At 42.0% G+C, this 20,089-nt stretch overlaps 1 protein-coding gene across 4 annotated transcripts in view; it reads left to right on the forward strand.

Annotated features, from left to right (window-relative positions):
* The first annotated feature begins 366 nt into the window (after positions 1-366).
* The window catches only part of RFX1 (regulatory factor X1), a 62,165-nt gene continuing 42,442 nt past the window's right edge, over positions 367-20,089 (forward strand). For all 4 annotated transcript variants that reach the window (XM_020798703.3, XM_072991518.2, XM_072991517.2 and 1 more), the window contains exons 1-2: positions 367-515; positions 18,687-19,022. In XM_020798703.3, the coding sequence (XP_020654362.1) occupies positions 18,734-19,022 (289 nt within the window). In that variant the 5' untranslated portion in view covers positions 367-515; positions 18,687-18,733. The remainder of the gene's footprint in view (positions 516-18,686; positions 19,023-20,089) is intronic.

Consider the following 20,089-nt stretch of genomic DNA (forward strand, 5'->3'; position numbering starts at 1 on the left):
AACATTCGCTACACTTTACAGACGCGAACTCTACCCAGTGGTAAAGCGCCAACTCTCAGTCCGTTCCCGCTGGCTCTACAGCTCGCCCTTCCGTCAGATAGACAGCCCTCCGATCAAATCTATACATCGGAATGCGTGATTGGCCAATAGAAAGACGAAGCATCCGGTAAGAGGCGCGGCCTAGAACCAACGGTAAGAGGAAGTGCTGACACATGACTGACAGTAGAATAGTCCAATGGGTGTTGGACATTGTCCAATCAGCATCGGGCACCACCTATTTCCCCCCTCCCTGCGCGGAGGTGGGTAGCAACAGTTGCCCCGGTGAGGGAACACGGAGGGCGCCATAGCCACCGTAGTCGTGGCGACCAGGAAACCCGGCAACAACAACAACAACCACCCACTCTCCCCGCCTCAGCGCGATTCCCGCCAAAATCGAGAGAGGGTACGATAATCGCGACTCCGTCCCCGCCCCTCCCCCTGAGGGGACGCGGCCTCGCGGGGCCGGGACGGTCCAGGTGGGTCCAAGTCCACTTTCCTTCCCTTCTCCTTTGCAAAATGGCGGACACCGTGGTTCCCCTTTGCCTCTCCCGAGACAGTCGGGAAAGGTGAGGTGGGCTAATGGTGCTTTTTCCATCAAGCTGTGGGCCCCGCCAGAGCGGCCACACCGAACGGGGCTTGTCGGAAAGGGCCCAGGCCCTGATGGGCGGGCACTTGGCGCTTCCCGGTGATTGGTGGGCGAGGCAGCCAATAGGAGCCAGGAGGAACTCTAAGTGGGCCAATGAGTCTTTGGGGGAGGCGGGGGGGAGGCGGGGACTCCTCGTTCACTTAGAGCTAGCGAGGGAAAAAAATAGTTGACTTCAGAAGGCGTCATATAATGTTGGTGACGTCACTGGCAGCCGGTTTTCTTGTTGGATTAAAATGACTGGGACGAGCAGTAATAAAAATATGTTTGTTATTATGGTCAAACATAGTGTACAATTGGTTTGTACTAACGGGGTGAGTGACGTCACGGTTGTAAAATCACTTTATCCAGATGTCGTAGTGCCTTCACATACGTTAGCAGAGCGCACGCTTTGCATGCAGAAAGTTCAGGCATCCGTTTGTATTGTGAATGTATCTTACCTGGCTGTAAAAAACGGCCGGCCTGAGGTAATGGGGAAGCCACCACTGAGGATCCTGTACACAGAATGTACCTTCTGTATATCATTGTAAGGCAGCTTCTTGTGTTTACTTCTGAGAGAGCTGGAAGAGTATACTGTCAGGAGATATGCTTTGGATGGGGAAGATTTCAGGTCCCATCTGTGTCATCTCTGGTTAAAGTATCTGTGATGGCATTCTCAGGAAGCATCTCAAAAACAGCTGCTAGTTAGAGTAGGCAACAATGATTTGACTCGGTGTACTGATTCCCATGTAGCACAAGGGCAGAATAAGGAATATGTAGCTCTTCAAATGGTGACAAATGATGGGATTTGTAGTCCTGTGACATCTGGAGAACCACACATTCCCCACCTCTGCCTTAAACCGTAGTTGATATTATAGGAACAAGTCTTGCATTTACACACTCCACTTTGTCATTTATGATTTAGAGCCCTGGCTGAGAGGCAAGTGAAAGTCATATTTTGTTGCTTTAAATGTAACTCATAATTAACTAATTCAAATGGAACACTTGAAGGGACCTCAATATTTGGCAGACCGTCTTCTCCCACCCATATCTACCCGAACCACCCGTTGTAGCCAGCAGGGACGGCTGAGGGGCCTGACGCCGAGAGAGGCTCGGAAGGAAAAAACTAGAAACCGGGCCTTCTCGGCGGTGGCCCCTCGGCTGTGGAACACCCTTCCAACAGAAATTCGGCTGGCACCCTCACTGGGTGTTTTTAAAAGACTGTTAAAAACTTGGCTATTTAGGCAGGCCTTCTGTCCAGTCAGCTAACTCTTTTCATTTCTTTTTTCTTATCCCAACCTAGTATCCTTTCTTAAATTAATTGTTTTAATTAATATAGAAATTGTATTTTATAATTATATATATATTTTTATATAGATCTATTTTATGTTGTAAGCCGCCCCGAGTAGACATGGTCTAGAGGGGCGGGGTATAAATTTAAAAAATAAATAAATAAATAAATAAATAAATAAATAGAAGGTAACCGGGATTGCAGAAGCACAAAATTTGTTTCATTGTAGTGTCAAACCAATTAGGTATTAGTCTGAATAGAACTAGGATCAGGAGTTTCATATGTTTATATGTCTGTTCTGTCATGTAGAATATTAGGTTTATAGAACTGACATGATGTCAGAATCTAAAAAGGAGGGCTTAAATAGTTACGGAGACTTATTGTTAATTCATAATATCATGGGGATTTCTAAACTAATGTTCTGTCACTGTGTTGTGGATCAGAAAATACACAGTTGTGAAACACAAGTGGGAAGTTATTATCATATGTGGTGGTCATGTAGAGTAGAGAAACAATATTGGAAAAGAGTACATGCCATGTTGCAACAAATATTGCTATGTAAGGTGCCATTAATCCCAGAACTGTTTTTACTGAGTATGAAACCCCTAATACTGTATAGATAAGTCAAAGGAATATATAGTTATATATATTGTTACGGCAGCCAAAATTCTATATGCTAAAAATTGGAAAAGTCCGACGGTACCGAAACAAGAAGATCTTATTGAAAAGATACGGGAAATAGCCGAAATGGATATCTTATCAGGAGTCATGAAGGACTATCCCTTGCAAAAGGCAACAGAAAGATGGGATCTATTTAACAAGTGGAGTGAATCAACAGGCAGCAGGTGAATAGCATATATTGAAATGAGAACTTTATCTAGAAGGCAGAAAAGAGTAAACAGAATACTGTAACCTAAAACCTTGATATGGCAATAGGTATAGAATGGATGTTAGTATGTTATTGTCTCCCCTCTTCCTCATCAATTCCAGTTCCCTTTTTCCTTTCTGTCACCCCTTATGTTAAAAAAAAAAGAAAAGAAAATACACAGTTGACTTCTTTAGAGTAGATCTCTGATACTGGGTTTAGAGATTTCACTCTCTCCACTTGGTGGATCTGAGTGCAAATATTTTGTGATGAATGTTGTGTTTGGTGACCAGATGTAAGGGAAAACTGGGCTTAGGGATATTTAATTATTGAGTTGGATGTGCACCTTGCTTCACAGAGATGACAAACGTAGTACTTGTGAACAACTTCTGTGCAACATCTTCACCCAAGCACCCATCCTTCTTTTCATCTCTACACCATGTTGTTGTATGATAATGAGAACAGCAATAATGTAGTGAATGAAATTGGATAATCTGATATTATTAATTTGATATACAGAGATGATGACAGAGACCATTACATTTAGTGCAGAGGAAGCACACAGTCTATGCCAACTGGGTTCATAGGTGTATTCGTTCATTGCAATTTTTTATATTGTATCTTTTGCTATATTTTCATTCCTTTCTTATACAGAAATGTGAATGCAGGGGATTTTCATACATCATAAAACCTGTTGCTCTTCATTTATGTTCTTGGTGTTTATTTTGCAAATTTTCACATATTAATTTCTTTATCTTAAGAGATTCAGACATTTCTGCAGGAAAATCAGAGTTCATCTCTATATATTTATAAAAGTGTTATTCTGCTTCACTTTTTCAGATCTTTTAACGTATAAAAGCAGCAGAACATTCTTGTAAAAAGATACTGGAAGGTGATACTAATTTCACTGAAGAGTCATTTGATAGTTGTAGAGACTGAATGTCAAATACTCTTATGAAGCAAGAACATTTTTATGTTATTGTGGGATAGTACTTTAGTTACCAAATGTAGTTTTTAAATCTTTTCTCACTGACTAGTTCTTTCCTGTTAGTAAGGCCTAGAATAGGTAATCATGTTGCTCCTTCCATCTTCTGAAAGATGCGAGCAAGATAAATGAAGAATTTGATATGTTTATATGTTATTTTTACCAGATTTTTTCAGACATAGAAATTAGGTAATTATGTGCTGCCAAAATACTGTGGGGGCAGTTTGTTATATACATAGTTGCATGATAATGCTGGTTGCATTTCCATCCAGACACTGGACATATGTAGTTTCTTCAGCAAGCAGATGGGGTGTCTGTCAGAAGTATGCAGCCTTTTCTTTTGAAACGGTAGACAAAACAGGTATAGTGTAGTTTTGGCTTTAACTCTTGCTGGATTCCTTCCTCTGTTACTCTGGGAGCTATATCATGTTATAACGTATCCCATGTTGCAGATGGAGCAAAGGCAAACATTTGAAAAGGCCTTATTCTCCATATGGGAGTGTGCTGCTATATTAAAATATTTGACAGTTCCAGTCCACTGACTATGTAGCATGACATGCTGGTGACTGAATTAGTGCTGTCATTTAAAAAGTTAATTCAGAGTTGTGTAGGAATGCAGTTGTGCTTTGGTACATAGCAGATGCAGACTTTGGAACAGTTTCAGACTCAGAAAAGAGTATCTGGTCAATAAAACTGGAACAGTTCAGAGAAATTAGGTAGGAACCAATTTTCCCTGGAAAAAGTCTGTTGTTTCCACTAAATGAAGCTGAAAATAGATTTCCCTTTTCCTGTTCCAGTGATATACATTTGCATTGGCTTCTAATTTGTACGTGACATCTATACCTCTCCAAAAAAAAAAAAAAACTCTAGAAGGCAGGTTATCATAATAATAATCAAATGTATTTGGAAAGCAAGGTGTCGGAGTCACAAAATGAGAAGGCTGATGGGCTTTGTGATCACAAGCAATTAGGATAGCAAATAGAGATAGAAGTTAAAGAAGTCAGCCACACACACGGATGTCTGCCAGCCGTGCTCCTGGTGGGCGACTAGTAGAAGAGGCAAAATAAGATGACTGCCCTGCCCCCAGGAGGACTGTGTTTATTAACCTTACAAGCTCACAGATAGTTGACAGTATACAGATAGTTGACAGAGTTCAGATAGGACAATGGTTGCATAATGCTATTATGATTGGCCCAAGGAAAGGCACTTAAGGAAGCTCTCTATCATCTATGAGAAGGAAGAAGAATGGGTAGTCACGCCCCTCAGAAGCAGCCCCATCTTGTTAGGAGAGTTTGCTCTCACTACAACAACAATGTGGATTAGCAACCTTGGGAATGGCACCCCCACAGCAAGGCAAGCAATAAAGAGTTGTTTGTCACTTACAGTACTTAAGGAAAACATGACAGTAGCCTTTATTTTTATTTTATTAATATTTTCTCCTCTGATCACTGCATTCAAAGTGACATAACACATTTTTCTTCTTTCCCTACTTAATTCTGTGAGGTAGGCTAGCTTGAGAGATGTGACTGGCCAAAATTACTCAGTGAGGATTTCAACTCAGGTTTTCCAAGTCATAGTGCAACACTTTTTAACAATTGCACTGGTTCATTCTTATTCCTAAATGCCTGACTTGTCCTTAAGTACAGTTGCCAGTTTTTCAGCTGATCACTGTATCTTTAGTAGCAGCTTGATTTTTAGACAGTCATGCAAAATGCTAAAAGTCTTGGCTAAAAACCTTCACCTGTACATTTATATTCATCAAAATCAAACTGTACTTTCTGGTCAGTTGGCCTGTCCCAAGGAGCACCCATGTGTCAAATGAATCACACTGGTTCTAGGTGCAAGCATTTCTGTTATAGTCCAGGATAGTATTCCCTTTGATCACAACTTTTTTTATTATGCTTCTGGTCAATTTTCTCCTCTCTTGCCTGAAAATACATTTGCTTGAGTTCAAAGACAAGTGTTTCAGGAGCCTCCCTGATGATAGCTGTTTCTAATCAAAAGCTCACAGAGCCAGAATAATTGAATGAGCGAGGCCAGAATCCTGCTCGTCCTTTACTGTATGTATAACTGATATTATATGCAGGCTTTCTCCTTTGCTACTGCTTGTGCATGGAAATCTTCTAACCCCTTGTGTTAGCAGATTTTCCTTGCACAAGCAATAGAAAGAGGTAAGCCCCTTTGTTTTTAGTGAGAAAATCTCTAGTGTATGCTTCCCAGATATTGTGTTTTGCATCTGTACACAGAATTCTACCTTATTGGAGTGGAGAATTAGATTCAAGCTGCGTCAATTTACTGGGCTCTCTGGAGTCTCGGGTAGTATTTCTTCAGCTTAAATTATGAAATCTTCAGAACAAGAATAAATGCAGTTTAACTCAATGTTTTGGGAAAAGTAAATGCAATAGAGATTGTAAATCTTTCTCCCAGTTGAACTGTAGAATTAATAGATCCCTCCCCCACTCCCCACATCAATTGCTGAAAGATCTGTAAGCAAGTTATACCTGTGATTACTGTAGTTAAAAAAGAAAGAAACTGCTATAGTCAGCTATCCTGGGGAACTTGGGTAAACTGGAGAAAAATTAGAGGCTTCATGATCCTCCCACTGGCCTGTATAAAACTACTGTACCTTGTTCAATTTCTATTGCATCTCCTGGCAGATGAGGTCGAAATGGGAAGGAGATTTTATACTAGAGATTTTTTTTTTGTATGAACCTTCCAAGCACACTCCCTTTAACTGCAGTCTTGCGCTGACAAGGAAGAAAACTGTTTGCCTCCCAGTGGGCCAAGCTGTGTATAGGAAAGAGATTTATATGAGGCGGAAGTGGGACATAGACCCTGAACTGCTTCCATCAACAAGCATACCAAATAGCTATGGCATTTGCAGACTCAGCTGGCTGGATAGGGTTTGAGCTCAGTTACAGATTTTTATTTTTATTTATTTATTTTGAGTGGAGTGATTGTATCCTAGGAACTCTGTCTTGGAGGGACGGAGGTTTTTTCTTACAGGTCCTGGGAACTTCCTCTCCTTCAGCAACAGCCAAGTATTTGTGGTATCAATGCTGTTGCACAACTCCTGTCCATTTTGGTGGGATTTCTGCAGGATTACTGCCCAGTGATTTGTTTCCGAAATCTTTCAGGGAACTTGCTGTTTTGTATATTGCCTATACTTGCTCTAGTCAGATAGATACCTATTAGTATTTTTAAATATACCGGTATGTGTTTCACAGAAAGCAAGGCTAACCAATCTTGTTAAAAATTCAACTTAATCACAAATTACAGGGCATTAAAGACATTTTGATGCTAACTTCAGCTTGAGTTACATGCCTCCTTCACAGTTTATATTGCATGGGAGTTTCTCTAAGTGCCTAACCTAAACCAAATAAAGCTTATACAATCATACATCAGTGTTTCTTCTCCTAAATAGCTCCATATAGAGAGGTAAATCAAACATTTTGAGTAATTATTGTTATTTTCCAAGGGGTAGTGGGTTGATTCTCCTGTCTCATTGAAGTGTATAGGTATTTCTTCTCATTTTACTGTGTTGCTCAGAAGATTGGAGTGTTTGCTTATGCTAAGTACCTGAGATGGGAAGCATGGGTGGTTAATATGAGGAATAATGGTTTAAAAGAACCACTGTTCTGATAATGTGCCAGTACTCTGATCTTCAGAGGTAATTGTTATGTCTGCCAGTGAGATTTAACTATGCAGTCCCCCTATGCAGTTATTCTTTGCTGTGACTTTCTGATCCTCCCAAGGCTATAAGCAATCAGGTCATTTCCAAGTTTGGCTTGTTCTAAGAGAAGTGACCAAGCACATAAGAACCTTTGGCATGTAGCGTAAGCAGAGTACTAATGTGTGGTGGATGACAGGGTGTCTGCCTTTAGGAAAATGATCCTTCCATCTTAATTGCCATGAGGGAAAAGGCTGGGTAGCAGCACATTTCCTAGGGGGCAAGAATCTAGAAAAGATGCTTGTGTAAAATCATGACTGCTTAAACAAATGGTCAAATTCCTAATGGTGATATCATCCTTTTTTGCATATTGTGTGTTGCTGTTACGCCTCTGCCTCAAATGCTTAAGCATCTAGTAAATTAGGCATGGGCTTTTTCTACCATTGATTTGGTAGTTAATCAGTAGGAAGATTGTGCAGTCATAGAACAGAGCAAGGAAAGATTTTTGTCTCTTGAGGCCTTGGAAAGCTGCTATCATCTAGCCTATAGTACTAGACTATAGATAACTGGTGCTCTGGTTCAGCATTCTTCATAGCTAACAGGTAACAAGATCTTTATCTTAAAAGAATATTACAATTATTATGCATGTGTAACAGTGGTGAAACTGAGGAAGGCAGATTGCAGTAGGCTCTGTCTAGAAGACCTGAGTTGAGACTAGATGCCACACATACCAGTGCTAATAGTACAATTAACCCATATAAACCAGTTCATGAGAATTATTAGGTTGTATTTTCCAAAGTACACATGCATTTCTATGTTGTTTGTTTGTGGCGTATCAGTAACTTGAGGATGGGTCAGACAAAAGCCCTTTTCCGAGTATGGTTAATCTACACCAGACCTGGCCAAAGTGTGGCCCGAGGGCCACATACAGCCCTCAAGCTGCTCCTGTCCAGCCCGTGGACAGTTTTGAACATCAAAACCATTTATAGCTTTTTGTCTAAAGTTGATCAGTTGCTTATCTATAACATACTGCAGAAAACCTCTTTAGTATTTGTGAAGAGTAACAAGTTTAAAATAAAAACATTCATAACATCACTGTTTCATTTTATTTTTAAGTAAAGTTGGTTCGGCCCCAGAACACAGTTCAGATTTTTCATGTGGCCCCCCTATACAAATTAATTGCCCACCCCTGATCTACACAAATGAGGAAAGGAGACAAATTAGCCCTATCTCCTTCCTTTTAGCCCTCTTATTGAAGAGAATAGTCGTCTGCCTCCTCTTTGTAGAGATGCTTCCTGCTTGCATGGAAGGATAACAGAGTTTCTCCTTCGTGGTGTCTGTGAATGCACACTAATGGGTTTAATCTGCGCCTGCGCAGAGGTCTTTGGTATATTCTAGTGCTTTATGATACGTTCATCAAGGACCACCCCCCTAGCCCACATGGTCTGCCCGTCTTGGTAATTACCTCAATTCCTTTTTGCCACCACTGAGGTCTCTCCTCTTGTCAAGCTCCATACATCTTCATCTTGATATCTGAGAAAAAATTATAAAGACTTTCGGTCAGTTCTACTGACTTCTATATATAATCAAGGGAAATTGTAAGATACCTTTTGAACAATTTCCCCTACCACCCCCACTTCCCACTTCCCCACCATTTATGGCCCCTCTTCCCCCATTTAAAAGGTGCACCTCGTGTTCCAACAAGGTTCCCCTTACAGACGGCCATGATCTCTGCCTCTTTTGTCTGAGAGAATTTCACCAACCTTCTATTTGTCAATTCGGCAAGAACTTCTCTAAATAAGCCCTTAAACTATAACAGCGTCTTCGCTCATTCCTCTAGGAACGTTCCTTGCAACCAGCTCAGACTATGGAACCGTCCAAAATATCTCAGCCCCCGAAAGAATCTCCAGGTGCAACTACCACTTCTCCCACAGCTAAGTCAATCTCCAAGATTAAACCGAAATCTAAGCCCAAGCCTCCCAGTTCAACAAAGTCCATCCCGGTACCAAAATCTCCTTCGGTATCGGAACACTCCAAATCGAAGAAACAGAAGTCGTCCACCAACTCTCATCCTTCCAGACAGAAACCGATATTGGACCTAGCACCATTACATGACCAGCCTACAATCCGCCTTGACTCGTCAGAAGAGACCCTTCTTCCTCTTTCTGGTCAACCACCATCTCCACTACTTGCACATTCTCCATCTTCTGTGCTTGATTCCGCTGAGGTTACCATCCTGCCTCAATTGACACAACCGAGCCCCATGTCCATGGGTTCTCCGCCTCTATGGGCGATTCCAAGTCAGTGTATCCAGTACCCGACGTTTCACTTCCGCGCAAGAGGTTAAGGAAGACCCATCACACATCATAGATGTGTCATTCTGATGCCGGTCCCGAACAACCCATGACTCTAACTGGGTCTCTGGCATCTCGAGAGCCTTCTACTCAGTATCGCCACTCCAAACTGGTCATGCTCTATGAGCCTCTGCAGTATGACAACCCTACATTCAAGCGCTTTCAACATCAAGTATATCAGTATTACCAACCCGAGCTCGACTTCTATACCGACCATCGACACCCTTGACACTGATACTGTTACCAATCTGACTTCTCTGAATCTTCGCCTTCCCCTTGATACCAATCATGGCTTCTATTGTTCCCCGTCGGATGATGACTCCGTACTGCTCCCTATGGTACCGAAGTCCCACAGATCTCACAAGAGACTCCATCTTGAGCCTCTCCAGGATCTTTGACTTCTTCATCCCCCAGATCCACTCAACTTACTTTTCTCCACCCACTGTCACTCGTCTTTCAGCCCGTCTTCCATCTTGGGCATATATCACCACTGACTTTGGGTATTCACCATCATCGTTATAGGTAACACCATATAATTCATCTTCCCACCTCCACCAAGGATCGTTCTAACCTCACCGTCCATTGTTCTCAACAGGAAATTTAATCTCTTCTCCTAAAGGACGCCACATCACCTGTCAGTCCTTCAGAAGATGACCCAGGGTTCTTCTCCTACTATTTTACTGTCCCAAAACGAGACAGTGGTCTACAACCTGTCCTCGATCTTTGGGACCTCAACCACTACATCATTCAGAGACGTTTTCATATGGTTGCGCAAGAACGAATCCTACCCATTATTCAACTAAATGACTGGTTTGCAGTTACAGATTTGATGTGTACTTTGTATTACAATTCACCAAGACCATTGCAAATTTCTCAGGTTCACCGTAGGACCCCATATCTACGAAATCAAAGCCCTTTCCTTCAGCCTCTCTACAGTGCCAAGGGTATTCACAAAATGTATGGCACCTGTAGCAGCCCACCTATGTACTCTGGGAATCTCCATCTTCCCCTACATAGACTGGCTCACAGTCTCCCCTTCACACTCTCAAGCTTTAAAAGAGATCCAGATAACCCTTTCTCTCCTCATGCATCTGGGACCCCCATCCCTCTCCTTCTCAGAACAATAGCCAAAATCCATCACGATCGCTCCAACGCAATCCTCATTGCCCCTTGGTGGCCAAGACAACCATGGTTCACCATGCTCCACTCCAGCTTTACAGATTACCTCCGGCTGCCTCTCATTCCTCACCTCTCACAGCATCAAGGCAAGACTCACCACCCCAATCTTCACACTCTCCATCTCACGGCATGGAGGGTTCACCCTCGGTAGACACCATCTTAGCCAAGGCCGGAAAGCCTGCCACTGTTAAACTCTATTCCTATAAATGGACTGTCTTCACAAAGTTTGCTTTTCAACATCATCTTCCTACCAATCCTACGACCCTGCAAGCAGTCCTTCAGTTTCTCTCCCATCTATTTCATAAACATCTCTCCCACTCTGCTCTCAGGTTTTACCTGTCTGCTATAATAGCCCATCAACCTCCAGATTCTGATCCTGCTCTGCTTTTTCATCATCCCACATTGAAACTCTTCCTTTGAGGGGTCTCCACTATGTGTCCTGCTCCCGCACCTTCTCCACGATGGACTCTACCTGTTGTTCTTCACTGGCTTATCCGTGCTCCATTTGAGCCACTTGCTACTGTCTCAGAGCACCTCCTTCCCCTTAAGACACTCTTCCTGGTCACCATTACTTCTGCTTGTAGAGCCTCGGAAATTGCTGCCCTCAGGGTCGATCCTCCATTTCTTAAATTTCACCAGGACAAGGTCACCCCTGATGTCTCCTTTCTACCAGAGGGTGTGTCCCATTTTCACCTCTCACAACCTATTGTTTTACCTACCTTTTTTCCATCACCTATGACTGATCTAGAACGGTCTCTACAAACGTTGGACATTAGACGTGCACTTGCTTTCTGTGTCTCACGGACTTCTTTCTGCAAATGAAAACAACTTTTGGAACACTACATCTCCCTCACAGAGGTTCCCATATTTCTTCTCAAACTATATCCCATTGGCTTGTTTCCACTATAATACTGGTGTACCAACTAGCCAAACAGCCTCTACTTGCTGGTAATAAGGCTCATTCTACCAGAGCTCTGGCTACCTTTGCAGCCTTTCTTCATGGAGTACCACTCCTGGACATTTGTAAACCTGCCACTTGGGCAACGCCATCTATGTTTGCCACCCATTATCGCCTGGATGTGAGAGCCAAAAAGGATGCAACATTTGGGAGAGCTGTACTTTCTTCTGTTCTTCTGTGACATCCCTCCTCCGGTAAGTTAGCTTGTTAATCACCCATTCACAGAGACCACAAAGAAGAAAGAGGTTACTTACCTGTAACTCTGGTTCTTCGAGTGGTCATCTGTGAATTCACACTTCCCGCCCGTCCTCCCCTCTGTCCGTCACTTCTGTATCACTTGATGCAGCAGCGGGCTATTCTTCGAACTGAGGTAATTACCAAGGACCACGTGGGCTGGGGGGGAAGTCCTTGATGAACGTATCATAAAGCTCTAGAATGTACCGGAGACCTCTACGCAAGCACAGATTAAACCCATTAGTGTGAATTCACAGATAACTACTGTACTTGAAGAACCAGAGTTACTGGTAAGTAACCTCTCTTTCTTGTTTTTAGTAGTGACGAAGGGGGCCGGAGTACTGTTCTCCTCATATACTCTGGTTACCCCTATCCTGTACACATGAATAGAGATGCAGTTTTCTATCTTTTGAGCAGTCATGATCAGAGCGATCTAGGCTATTGGCTGCTTATGACAAGTCTGAGTCAGTCTTCTCATAGCAGGAAACAGAATGTGTCATCAATAAAGCAGCAATTCCGGCTTCAGTTTCCTGTCCTTACTTAATAGGGTGGTTTTTTTTTCTAATTTTGTGAAAAATTTTTAATCAAAACCCCCCTTATTCAATGGCTTCCATTCTAGAGGAGGCCATTTCAGCAATACACAAAAATTAAGTAACCCTCACTAGAATGGCAAATACCCTGATCCGGATCCCATTGCAACACTTAAGTCCATGGGGAGCATGGAAGGAGCCCCCACAAAGAATGTGAGGACTATGAGCACATTTGGGTATCCCTGGGTAACAATAGCAGCCTGTCAGCTGGTCTTTCCATTACTTGAGCATCATTGGATTGCTTCCAAAACAAATGAACCAAGTCTGCCGTTACTACATCAGCTTATCTAAGTCAGCCCTGTTGGACATGCCAAGGGAATGATGGTTTTTCACCTGTTGTTTAAACTCTTATGTGCCTTTTTCTTACTGCTGAGGGCAGAAAAAGTAGCCTACTATTACTCTAGTGAGATGAGGAAGTTTAAACTGTTACAGATAGAAGTACCTCAAATACCTTGAAGATCCATGATTTCATCAACGCACATGGTTTTTATCGGCTATGCAGAGTGTAACTACTGTACATCATTGTATTATCAGTGTTCATGGTCAGTTTGTCACCAGATAGCTAATATTTTAGCAATGGTCCTGTCTGTAATCAGACTGGTCGTTGCATGGCAGACATGTGAAGCTTCCTCCAGTGCTGTACTTAAAGCTTTGCCAGCTTGGTAGAACCTGCCCAAAGTTTTTGTTCCACTGGCTTACCTTTCTAGGCCCCAGACCACCCGCTGCCATGATGCAGGAGTCTGTAGAGGAGAAAGCAAAAATAGAGAGAGATGACAGGGGCTGCTGCAGACTGAAAAATGTTTTAAAGCAAGGAGACTACTTCCAGAAGTGGCTGCTGTAATATAAATCTATAGAGAGATGTACCACAAACGGCGAGGACTGGACCCAGTGGTCAAAATCTAGGAATTTGGGTGGTGGTGGCAGCAGAAAAGATTGGCCTTGATTTGCAGTTGCACAGAATAGACTGTCAGTTTGTTTTCTTTAAGTCATAATTCCTCTTGAATTGACCATGATATAAAGTCATGATCAACTGACATGAGGATTATTTGTTTGTTTGTTTTTACCCCACCTTTCACCTCAAAAAAGGATCCAAGATGGCTTACATCCTTAAAAGACAGTACAGTATTTAAAGCTAACAATGGTGAGTACAAAAACATAAACAGCACGAAAACATATCCAGAGTGGTAAGGCACAATAATCCATTTAAAACCTCATTCAGGCAGCCAGTCACTCATGGGAAGCTTGTCTGAAGAGAAAGGTCTTTGCCTACTTGTAGAAGGGCAGTAAAGATGGGGCCAGCCTAGTCTCCAGTGGAAGAGAGTTCCAAAGTCTGGGAGCAGCAACAGAAAAGGCCTCTCCCGTGTCCCCACCAAACGCAACTGTGAAGGTGGCGGGACTGAGAAAAAGGCCTCCCCGATGATCTTAACAGTCAAGCAGGCTCATGAGGCAAATGTGGTCCTTGAAATAGCTTGGGCCCAGCCTGTTTAAGGCTTTATAGATTAGAACAAGCACTTTGAATTCAGCCCAGAAACTATACATTCCATAGAGACTGTCCTTTTCCTTCAGAAGGCTCCCTGAGCTGTGAGATGCCAAAGATGAGACTGGATTTACTTGAGATCAGACTTTGCCTGAGAGTGTTTAGGAGTTGATGGACCCCACTAGCGTCTGCCAACTAGGATGTGCTTCTGGTCCAGGCAGTGTTGAGGCTTAGTGGATAGAGAGGAGGAGATTAATATTACCACCAGGCTTGTGATTTGAAATCAGACCCTGATACATTCACTGCTTGCTCCTGTCTATGTGCTCTATTCATATCTGCTACTCTTTCCTAATGTTACGGAACTATAAGTGAGAGGATAGTTATAGTTGTTTGTTCTGTTTCTAGGAAGTCAAATATTCAAACAATAAATGAAAATGCTTATTCAGTTCAAGTGTTCATTTCTGAGCAAACTAAATTAAACACACGGATAAGTTGCAGGACTGTCCTTGCTGTTCTCACCTGCTGTACCCTGGTGTATGTCACTCCTGTAAACTGGGACGGGGAACAGGACTTCAAGGAAAGTAAGATGTTTAGAAAGCAAGTCCACTGGTGAATGAGGCAGTTTCTACAATATTATATTTACTGCGGAATCCTCTAGAGCAGTGGATCCCAACCTTGGGTAACCCAGGTATTCTTGGACTGCATTTCCCAGAAATCCCAGCCAGTACAGCTGGTGGTGAAGGCTTCTGGGAATTGCAGTCCAAGAACACTTGGGGTACTCAAGGTTGGGATCCACTGCTCTAGAGTGAGATGTACTTATGCTCTATGCTCATCAGCTGCTAGGAAGCTACTCTTTCCATATCACTTCTTCTACCATTTAAAGGCTTGTGTGACCTGTCATTGATCTGTTCATTGTAAAAGTGTGTGAACAGCTAGCTTTACACAAGGGCCTTTGGCTCAGATTCTGTGGTAACCCCAGAGAGGGCATCTAAGGAACTAAAAGGATATGCTCTCCTTCTGATGTACTTCCAGACTTAGGTTTTAGCAATATCCAGAGCTCTAAATGCTTTGCCCTGATCACCTCAGACACTATTTTCCTTTCTTCCGGATGTCTAGGTAGTTACTGCCTCTGCTTCAAAGTTGCCTTTTAGAGGCTTACACAAAGCATCTAAAAATAAGATTTGGTCCATTAAACTTTTCAGGCTACCTAGTATTTATTATTGTAAAAGCCTCAAAACATTAAAAATTTAAATACGAAAAGGTGGAGAATCCTTTTATGGATTCTTTATTCAACCATTAGAACCAAAAGGCAGTGGTCTTTTAGCATCATTCCAGGATGGTGACTTTTAAAAGAACTGCAGCTTGGTTTACAATTGTGAGAGCACCAGATGAAAGCAGATCTGGTCAAAGATAGTTTGTTGCCCAAGGCAAAAGAGTGAATAATGCTTTCCCCACATCAAGGGTGCACTGTACCTCAGGGTAGCCAATTTATTTTGGCACCTTGGGAAAAATTCTGTAAGTAACTTTCTGCTCATCTCCCCATTTCTGAGAGTAGCAATACTTCTAATAACTAATTTTTTGTGTGTTTTCATGACACCCTAAATTTGCTGCCTTAGATAATAGTCTCACTCTATCTAATGGTACAGGTAATCCAGAGGAGTAAAAAGAACTGTATTGCTTCAGACTACGTGTGAGAAATGCTATTTTTAAATGTGCTCCTGTGTAACACCAACAGGACTTCCATCTTCTTCTGCCAGATTGAGCCATAGGTGTTTAAAAGTCATCCTTGCTCAAATGTAGCAAAGGTATGTTATCATGCTTCATGAAATGTTCATCATAACCCAGTCCCTTGTAGGTTAGCTCAGGGAAATTTCTACTCTTTAATCCATCATTATATCTTATATGTAGGATAGGAGGACATGGTGGCAATAGGAGAAAAGTTTCTTCCAGTAGCAGCCCTATCATTTTCCACAGTAATTTCCTAAACTTGCTTTCGTAGATCTTCTGGGATGAAAATTGTCATGTAATCAAGGAAAGAATTATGTGTCAGTGGAAAATTTCTGTACCTGATAACTCTACTGACACATTCAATGAACTGCAACAGCATTGTTTTAGACTACAGGTCCCAATGTTGTAACTGTCATTGTAACTGGTTTGCAAGTTTAAGCCATTTCATGTTGTTATAAGTGGTCAAAAGACAATCAGAAGTTTCTGATCAGCATATATATACCATATATGTGTTTTGCAGCCAAATGTTTTCATCCACATGCCACTTTTCCAGTTGTATGCTTTTTAAAAATAATAGAACACTTCTGGCATTAGTCAAGGAGTGTTGGGTCACCCAATATGAACTGAGAGGATACCCTAAAGGTACCCTGAAACCATTCCAGCATTCCCTTAAAGTGTCAAGTTGCAAGGTTGACAGCAGTAGGGAAAATGGTCAAGGATCTTCGTCCACCATTAATTCTCTTCTTGATGAGGATTACAGGGAATCCTTGAATTTGAGTATTGGTGTACAACAGAAAAGGAGCCTAGCTTTCGGGCTTAAAATGGAAGTAGGAATAATCTAAATAGGGTTTCTCCCCCCCTTTTTTTTTCTTTTAATAAATAAACTATAAAAGAAAAAATCAGATTTTGTTTGTTATGGTATGGCACCTTGACAATGAAGGAAGAAAGCTCTGCTGTATCTCATTTTCTGGATTGTTAGATAGTAGCACAACCTCTCAGAAGGATGAGTTGGCTGTGAATTAAAAGAACAAGCTATTGTTTGCATCTGTATGCAGTTTTAATGTAGCTTAATGTTACTTTGTTACCATATTGCTATGTAGACTGATATTTTCGACTTAGTACCTCCTGTTTAGGAGATTCTGGTGTCCTTGATGCCAGGAACTCAGTGACTGCTTTCAGCCTATTACCTTTATGCCACTGTCACTGGGTACAAAATCTGATCCTTCTGAATTTTCTTTCTGTGGCCCCAAGCACTCTCCACCCATTTTGAAGATGCATTGGGTCCTGATACAAAAGTTGATTCCAAACACAATATGATGTTCCAGCCTGATGAATATTTTGGCTCAAAGAGAATATAAAACATTGACTTCTTGAGGTGTTTTTAAAATAATGTTACTTTGTGGCTCTGGTAATTAGGTGATTTTATGTTGTAAGGGACGTGGTGGCGCTGTGGGCTAAACCGCAGAAGCCTGTGCTGCAGGGTCAGAAGACCAGCAGTCGTAAGATCAAATCCACGCGACGGAGTGAGCTCCCGTCACTTGTCCCAGCTCCTGCCAACCTAACGGTTCGAAAGCATGCAAATGTGAGTAGATAAATAGGGACCACCTTGGTGGGAAGGTATCAGCGTTCCGTGTCTAAGTCGCACTGGCCACGTGACCACGGAAGATTGTCTTCGGACAAAACGCTGGCTCTGTGGCTTGGAAACGGGGATGAGCACCACTCCCTAGAGTCGAACACGACTGGACAAATATTGTCAAGGGGAAGCTTTACCTTTACCTATGTTGGCATTGTAAAGGAACATACAGAAGGATATTGTGTCATGCCACTTCTGTCCCAACTTGGTCTTGCTGTTGTGGCTAATTGCTGGTTCTCTTATGTGCCTGTTCAGGATGGCTGCCCATTGTAATGCCAGCAGTATATACACAGTCTCCATAACACAACTCAGTGTTGGTCAGGCATCTCTCAGTTTTCCTTCTGCAGGTTTAATTTATATGTGGGTCACTTGGAGGTTGTTGTTGTCCACCGAAAATGACTGCAAAATTACAAAAATAACAGTAAAGAATTGCAGAATTTATTTTGTAATACTGTATATATCTGTGTTTTAATATAATACAATCCAAGGCCATTTTGAATGTACTCAATTCCTTTCAAAAATAGCAGTGCAGAATTCAGTTGAGGCTCAAAAAGTAAGGAATGGTAGATCATCTCAGAGGCTTCTGGTTTTCTTAAAACAGTGCCAGAAACATGGGGATCAGTACCTACGCAGCTCACGTGACTCTTCCTGGCGATTGGGACTGGACAGCTTGTGCTCAGTTCTCCAGATCTCTTGTGAGCTGAATCTTTTGGGCACTGGAAGAATATTGAATTTCAGAAGGTTGTATTCAGCAAAAGGAAATTACTGGAAATTTGGCTTGTGTAGTTATGCACATATATCTGGGTAAATGCAAAATGTTGTGTTCTGGGCTGTTGAATTTCCAGGCTGATCTTCCACATGGAGTAATCAGTGTACCTGCAGCTATTCTTTTCTGTAATTGACTGCAATTAGGTGTTAAGTGTGGTATGCTATTAAGTTAGTGCACAGTGAATAGAACTGTAGGGAGCTCTTTCTGTCTATGGAATGCTTTCTAATTGATTAATTGTTTCTTTCTTTCTTTTTTGTTCTATTTGTTTTTCCTCTTTTTTCTTCAACGAAAGGAAGCAAAAAAAAAGCCTTATTTATTATCATTTTCCCCACTGTTGGCATGGCAACACAGGCGTACGTTACGGAATTACAGGCAGTCCAACAACAGTCACAACAGCCACAACAGCCGCAGCAGCAGCCAGCAGCAACGGCAGCCACAACAGCACCTGTGGTGGTGGCGGCAGCAGCTCAGCAGCAGTATGTGGCAGAACTGCAAGGTGCGCAACAACAACAGCCCACCCCGAAGCAGTATGTCTCAGAAATCCCGCCTTCCCAGACGCAGGCTCCACCTACTGGACAACAAACACCAGCACCAACCCCTCAACAGTACATTGTAGTGACAGTCTCTGGTAAGTGTGGTGTGGAGCAAATGGGGGCAGGAAGAGTGCACATCTTGTTACCTGTAAGGGATGAGGGTATGTTTTACAGCGTTCAAGAACAGTCAGTGGAAAACCAAAGGTTCAGTGTTGTTTCTGACTGTCCCCTCTCAGAACAGGAATCAGTGGCGAACCAGAGTCTAATCATTGTCAGTCTTGTGTTTCTGTCAACACATACTCTTTCCTAATGAGGAGGACTGGCAAAACATGACGACTTTTAAGGGACGTCTCTTTTGCTTTCAGAACTCCGTTCCTAAAGCATCACTAAAAGATATTTGTCTATGATTTCCTTGAGAAATCTATATAATAGACATCCTCCTGTTCCTTCCAGCTTTATGAAAGCTGTTCTGCACACAGGCTCATCATTTCGGTTGAATCTCTCAAGGAACAATATTTCATAGTTCTTTGATAGCCATAAATGATAGCTCTTTTCACCTACTTATCCTTGCTGCCCAAACTTTGAATACCTCTTGGTTAGCAGATTGGATTTGTGTTCTATACTTAGTTCTCTTTTTATTTATTTTATTACATTTAAATGTTAACATTTTAATACTGTTTATTGCAATCTTTTAAAAAAAGTTTTGTTTTAACGTGCCTGGGATATGATGAAGGGGAGGGTATATATAGAAATAAATTAATACATGTTTTACATATATAAGGATTTATCAGGAGCCTACTGGTTTAAACAAAATGTCCATCTATTCTAGACCACTGTTCTGTTTTTGACAGTAGCTACGCAGATTACTTCGGGAAGGGCACAGGGAGGGCCTGATGGGAACAGATCTATTCTTACTATTTGCCCTCTAGCGTCTGGCACTTAGGGAAGCACCAACTTGGACCGTGGAGCTTTCATTTAGATATCAAGGCAAAGAACTACTGATAGACCCATTTGTTTTCATAAATTTATCTGACTCTCTGATTTAATTCTGTAGCATTTTCTGTATATTCATTATATGAGTAAATACTTAATTTGCTGCACATCAGGGTGATCTTGTGTTCTGATAGAAGCAGCAACACAAATCTTTCCTCTTCTCCAATCC

The sequence above is a fragment of the Pogona vitticeps genome, chromosome 2 (assembly GCF_051106095.1).
Source record: "Pogona vitticeps strain Pit_001003342236 chromosome 2, PviZW2.1, whole genome shotgun sequence".
Taxonomy (NCBI): domain Eukaryota; kingdom Metazoa; phylum Chordata; class Lepidosauria; order Squamata; family Agamidae; genus Pogona; species Pogona vitticeps.